At 43.3% G+C, this 6,000-nt stretch overlaps 1 protein-coding gene across 3 annotated transcripts in view; it reads left to right on the top strand.

Annotated features, from left to right (window-relative positions):
• The first annotated feature begins 896 nt into the window (after window positions 1-896).
• LOC115388944 (RNA-binding motif, single-stranded-interacting protein 2-like) overlaps window positions 897-6,000 on the top strand; it is a 31,074-nt gene continuing 25,970 nt past the window's right edge. For 2 of the 3 annotated variants that reach the window (XM_030092271.1, XM_030092269.1), the window contains exon 1: window positions 897-1,001. In XM_030092271.1, the coding sequence (XP_029948131.1) occupies window positions 930-1,001 (72 nt within the window). In that variant the 5' untranslated portion in view covers window positions 897-929. The remainder of the gene's footprint in view (window positions 1,002-6,000) is intronic. The other variant, XM_030092270.1, reaches the window with a different exon arrangement.

Raw genomic sequence — 6,000 nt, 5'->3', positions numbered from 1 at the left:
GCTGCTTCAGCTTCACTAGCTTCAGCTTCAGTCACTTCAGTTTCGGGAGCAGCTTCAGCAGCAGGAGATTCAGCTTTAGTTTCAGCTTCAAGCAGCAACTTCAGTTTCAGCAGCAGTAGCTTCAGCTTCAGTTTCAGCAGCAGCTTCAGGTTCAGTTTCAGCAGCAGCAGTTTAAGCAGCCTCAGCTTCAGCAGCAGCTTCAGGTTCAGTTGCTGCAGTTTCAGGTTCAGCTGCAGTTTCAGCAGCAGCAGCTTCAGCTTCAACAGCAGCAGCTTCAGCAGCAGCAGCAGCTTCAGTTTCAGCAGCAGCAGCAGTTTCAGGTTCAGTTTCAGCAGCGGTTTCGGCAGCAGCAGCAGCACCAGGTTCAGTTTCAGCAGTAGCAGCAGCTTCAGGTTCAGTTTCAGCAGCGGTTTCGGCAGCAGCAGCAGCAGCTTCAGTTTCAGCAGCAGCAGCAGCAGCTTCAACTTCAGCTGCAGTTTCAGCAGCAGCAGCACCAGGTTCAGTTTCAGCAGTAGCAGCAGCTTCAGGTTCAGTTTCAGCAGCGGTTTCGGCAGCAGCAGCTTCAGTTTCAGCAGCAGCAGCAGCTTCAACTTCAGCTGCAGTTTCAGCAGCAGCAGCACCAGGTTCAGTTTCAGCAGTTGCAGCAGCTTCAGGTTCAGTTTCAGCGGCAGTTTCAGCAGCAGTAGCTTTAGCAGCAGCAGTTTCAGCAGCAGCAGCAGCTTTAGCAGCAGCAGCACCTTCAGCAGCAGCAGCAGCAGCAGCTTCAGCAGCAGCAGCAGCAGTTTCAGCAGCAGCTTCAGCAGCAGCAGCAGCAGCAGCAGCACCACTCGCAGTCAAGCGGCGGGACTCCAGGCTCTCACTTCCCCAGCTGCTGACGTCAGCTGGCAGCCTGGGCTGAGCTCGCCGCTCCGGACATAGCGCCGAGAAAAATGCTGCTCTCCGTACCGCCAAGGGCAGGAATCAACCCATACAACGGCTATACCAGCAGAAACAGCAAAAAGGTAAAAGCTTTCGGGGCTTCCCCGCTATTCTCGCCTTGTTCGCCCCGCAGGGTAACACGCCCGCGTCTGTCGCGACATTAGAAAAGAGGGGGGCTTGTGACAGTGAGCTGCAGTGTCCTTGAAAAGCTGAACGGACTGAATTTAACTTCACACTTCGTGGGGTGAACGTGCAGGGAGCGGGGCGGCCGGGCTCCGCTCCGGTCCGCTCCGCGTCCGGGTGGGTGGAGGGAGGGATCCGCGACCTCTCGGTCCTGTCACGCCGGACGCCGTGTGTTTTATTTAGTAGTAGTGGTGCGTGCGGGGCTACTACGGCGGGGATGTCGACACGGCTCTGCTCACTCATTTGAAAAAGTCAATGGTGGAGAGGCAACTTTTATGGGAGACCGCGTCGCGCCGGGATAGCGCGTCCCCGTCTGGGTGTGCGGGAGCGGGGGACGACTGGAGCGGGGAAACACGGTGCTAAAGCTCTCCTGCCGGAGCTGTCGACACTCATATCTGAGGTTAAATCAGCTCCTCATTGTCTCCACTGCCGCCTAAGTTCGCAAAGTTTTTTTTTTTTTTTCCTCATTTCCCATCTGAAAGCGGAATATGCCCCACCCCTCGAAAAATCCCACCAGACCATGATGACTACATTCCCAGAATTATGAATCGCGCTCTCCTGGCTGCCTTCACTGTTGACACGGTCACTTTTCTGGACCATTTGTGACAGAAATAAGCTGCTCGGCTTTTCCACTGGACACCGATCCGACTATTTCATTTCATACAAGGCAAAACATAAAGCAAGCCGCTGAATTATATGCAGCAGATAGTGTGAGAAGTTTTGTTTCTTGAAATCAAATTCTCTGTTATTTGTCATGCTTTGGACAAAATAGCTGTTAAAACATTTTGTACGCATGTTTTTAAAATCATGCTTTTTGAGAATGCATTTTCCATCAGACTGGCATTTCAAAATATACTTTTTGAGTGCAATAATTTTATTGTCTGTTATAAAATATGCTTTCAATTGTCAGTATCCATGCACATGAGTTGATCTGAATGCTGACTCTTGATACTGTGGTCGAATATGGTTTGAAAAGTAACCTTTTGAACACCTTTCAGTAATGTTATTTAATTCAAGGTCTGTAACAACAGTTGTGCTCTTTCCACCTGTGAGGACCAGCTGAGCTCTTTTAATAATGGTAATAATGTTGTGGCTGGTCATTGAATGGAATCGCAGGAGTGCCTGGTCTCCCCCTTCCCTGTCTGCTGTCGTCTGACTTGTGTTACTGAGAGCTCCTGAACTCTGAATGGCATTCTGAAAATGTGCGTAGACATATTGTTTCTCTTTGTGATCTTGGGCACCGCCTGGCTGCTCCTCCTGCACCAGGTTGATTGTAAAGCTCAGTGCTGAAGGTCTTTGAACCGGACACTCCATGCTCACTCAGGTCCAATTCAGCTATAACACAGTCAAGTCTCATTTTTAATGTACATATATAACTTTAAGCAATTTCTTACTATTTTGTTCCACTTTTTTTTTTTAACTTTCTTTGTGGAGACTTTCTCACAATTTCTACCCAAACCATCAAGATTCATTGTCACTGTTTAAAGAAATGCTGAGACTTTGTTAGTTTATTTTTTTGATTATTTTTTATTTAATTTCCACAGCGGTAATAACAATTCCTCTATAACAGTGTACTCTACTGTGCTTTTATAACAATGTACTCATAAAGAGATTTTATCACGAGAATCAGCTAAAACAGGCACAAATTCACAGTCCTGATAAGCATCTATTTCCTCACCTCTTTGCTTCATTTAACAGTTCATCAAGCGTGTTAATGTCAGCCCTTCACTCTTTAGATTTCGGTTTCGGTCACTTTTGTTTCTTTTGTACAACCACTTCAAATTATAACCAAGCTGAAAATTCATTAAACTGTACTCACATATTTTTAGAACTGACGCTTTGCTTCTGTCAAGTAAAAAAATAGAAGAAAAAAAATAGACAAAACTTCTATTTCAGTGTGTATTTCAGTAATACTATAGTAGTGGATGAATGAACTGACATATTAAAACAAAACCAAGAGGATGGTTTTTGAAAGGAAAATAAAAGAAATACCAGGATTTCATGATCACAGACAAAAAAAGTAAAAATTTGAAAAAATATTCCATCAGGCATTAATGAAATTTAAAATGCCTCAAAACCTTTTCTTAGTTTGTTTTTATTATATCTTGAAGACACAGGGAATTAATTGTCTTTGTAATTGAAAATCACAGCAAAATTTGGTATAATTTTAATGAAACGTAGCAGCTGAAAGACTGATTATTACTCCAAAAATGTAATAATCATTTATTACAACTTTTGAATGTCTAAAAGATTCATTTGCTTAAAATAGGCAATTTATTGCAGAGCTCAGTTATATTCACACCCATTACATTAAAGCAGTGTCAAAAACGTGAAAGTTGTGATGACATGTTGTGGCAACCTCTTTAAAATCACAGCCAGACAAACACTTCTATAAGGTGAGATTATTTGGAATGAAAAAAATGCTTGGAAAATTACAGTTTATGTGCATTTTCTTTCTGAAATATGTAAAAGATTCACTGCTTCAATTAATCATGGTGGAAATTCACCGCTGTATTCTAATTCTTTACGGACGCGTCTATGCAGATGCTGCTTTCTGCTCATGTCTTTCTCAAGGATCAGTAATCACCTTCATCTTTACTGCCTTTGCAGTGTTTATTTTGTTTTTTTAAACTGACATTAAATCTTCTTGTGATGAGGTGATAATCTATGCCTTAAATCCAGCCGTATCACGCTCATGAGGTTTAGCCAGTTCTCAGATCAATAACTGTACAAAACTATGCAGGTGTTCAGATGATGTTTTAAAAAAAACAGCAACAAACAAACGAAAAACACTTTGAGATACAAAGTTTGATCCTGCGGTTGCTTTACGGTGCCAGTTTTCTCTTCTGTGAAGCTGAAGTTCACACTGAGGTCAAGTTTCTGTGTTGTGATTCTTCACATCCCTTCCTCCCACCTCCACGTCCCTCTCATTCTTTCGTTTTTTTTTTCCCTGCTCACATTCTGCCATACCTGAGCTTAAAAAAACAGTCAAAGCAAAAATGTGTGAGTGCAAAGATGAAGCCATCAAGGGGCAGAAAGAAGAAGAAGAAAAAAAAAAAACTCTCTCTTTGTGTGTGAAGTGATTTACCCAGACCGAGGAATAAATGGCGTTTGGTTTCTGTTGTGCTTAAAGCTGGCTGCTTTTTCCCCCTGACTCAGCACCTCGTTTCCTGTCTCAAATAAATAGAATTAATGTTCTCAAATCAAATTTGGTCGGTTTCCGTGTAAAGCTTCCTGGGTGGAAGAATAACAGGAGGCGGCTCGGCGCTTCTTAAGGTATCGCAGGTCTCGGTTGGGGCTTCACCCAATGGCTTGTTTTGTGCTTGTCATTGGGTTTTTGTTCTCTCCTTGGCGGGAGTCCTTTTGAAGAAATGTCAACTTTCTGCTGTGATTTAAAGCTGTGGGTGTCTCAGCACAGACGCCGCAGAGTCAAAGCAAAACTATATATGAAAAGAAATGAAAGAAGCACATTGAGCGGAGCATTAAGTTGTCACGCTGATGTAAAGGGTTACACTTCTTAAGAGGCCATTCATGGGAGAAATAGAAATGAAACCTCCCAGTGCTTTTCAAATCTGTGATTTCACCCTTTCGCTTTCAACTCCTCGAGCTCTCAGATGTCACCATTTCTGAATTCTCACATGAACCCGTGCTCACTTTTCAGCGGGTTTTGACAACTGCCAGAGTTTGTCTCCCATACACGGTAAAAAGTTGGACTTTTTTAGAATTTAAAGTATCACTTTCAGTTGGCGTGAAGCCCTCCGTGGTCGTCCTACTTTGAATTGACCGTTTTATTTTAAGTTAATATTGCACTCAAAATTAATATTGCCCCATTCAGCGAGTTTGGACATTAACTTGCACGGAGGAACGGCTCCTTCTGCTGCTGGTGTTGCTGCTCCGGCCGGTTTTCCGTCACTCACCCAGCTAAACTCTTATCTCGCCCAGTCTGGGAAGGTAATGCAGCTCATCCCGACGTTAGCCTTGGAAGTTATTCTTCCCCCTAACTTTGTTGAAGGTAAAGGCTTTAGTATAATGGAGTCCTTTTAACCTGAATGCAACATGATGACTTCCACAGTGCTGCACGAAAAAAACTGCCTTCAGCTCCAGCAGCTGAAGTAATTATAAATTAATTGTCCTAATGCGCACCATATTTTATGGAACAGTGTTTGAGTTCAGCAAAATTTGGACATATTTTTGAGTGTTTACCTCCTGGTCAGTCACCCCAGGGCTCGATGAGGAGGTTTAACTAAAATCCATTCCAGCGGGGTTTGCGGGGCACTGAGCCAGTCACAGCCGACTGTGGGCGAGGACAAGATACACCTGGTCTCGGGTCTTAAAAGACTTTTAAATAGGATATAATAGGATAATTGAACGAGCTACTTAGTGAAACCGAATGAGGTAAAACATGGAGAGTTTGTGTTTGGCAGAATAAAGCTTTTAACAACACTCATGGAAACTGTTGAGTGTTTATTTGATGTAAATAATTCATTTCAGCCTCCCACGAATGTTAAATGCTTGTATTGGACTCATGGAGAGGACAGCCACTCTGCAATTTTAGTTCAATTAACTGTGCTGCTGGATCAGACATTTAGAGGAAGCTCATTTTGAAATGCAGAAATATAGTGAAATGCCGATAAGAATGCAGCTCTGTTGGACCGTATGGGCAGATTAATAATCTTTGTGGAGGTAATTTTAGCCTCGGCTTTGCAGACTCTAAAGGTATGTCTAAATCTGAGGACCTTAAGCCCTTCGGCAGTGGTGTTGTTTTGACCAGAAACGTAATGTTCACTGTGATTCATTGCTCCAGTACCTACAGTATACGTCAAAACACAATTCAAGTCTGTGCAGGCATTTTTTTCTCCTCCTGCTGACAGGAACTGAGACCAACTGATAAGAAGGAAG

The sequence above is a fragment of the Salarias fasciatus genome, chromosome 5, assembly GCF_902148845.1.
Source record: "Salarias fasciatus chromosome 5, fSalaFa1.1, whole genome shotgun sequence".
Classification (NCBI taxonomy): Eukaryota; Metazoa; Chordata; class Actinopteri; order Blenniiformes; family Blenniidae; genus Salarias; species Salarias fasciatus.
This window is presented reverse-complemented; position numbering and strand designations above follow the sequence as displayed.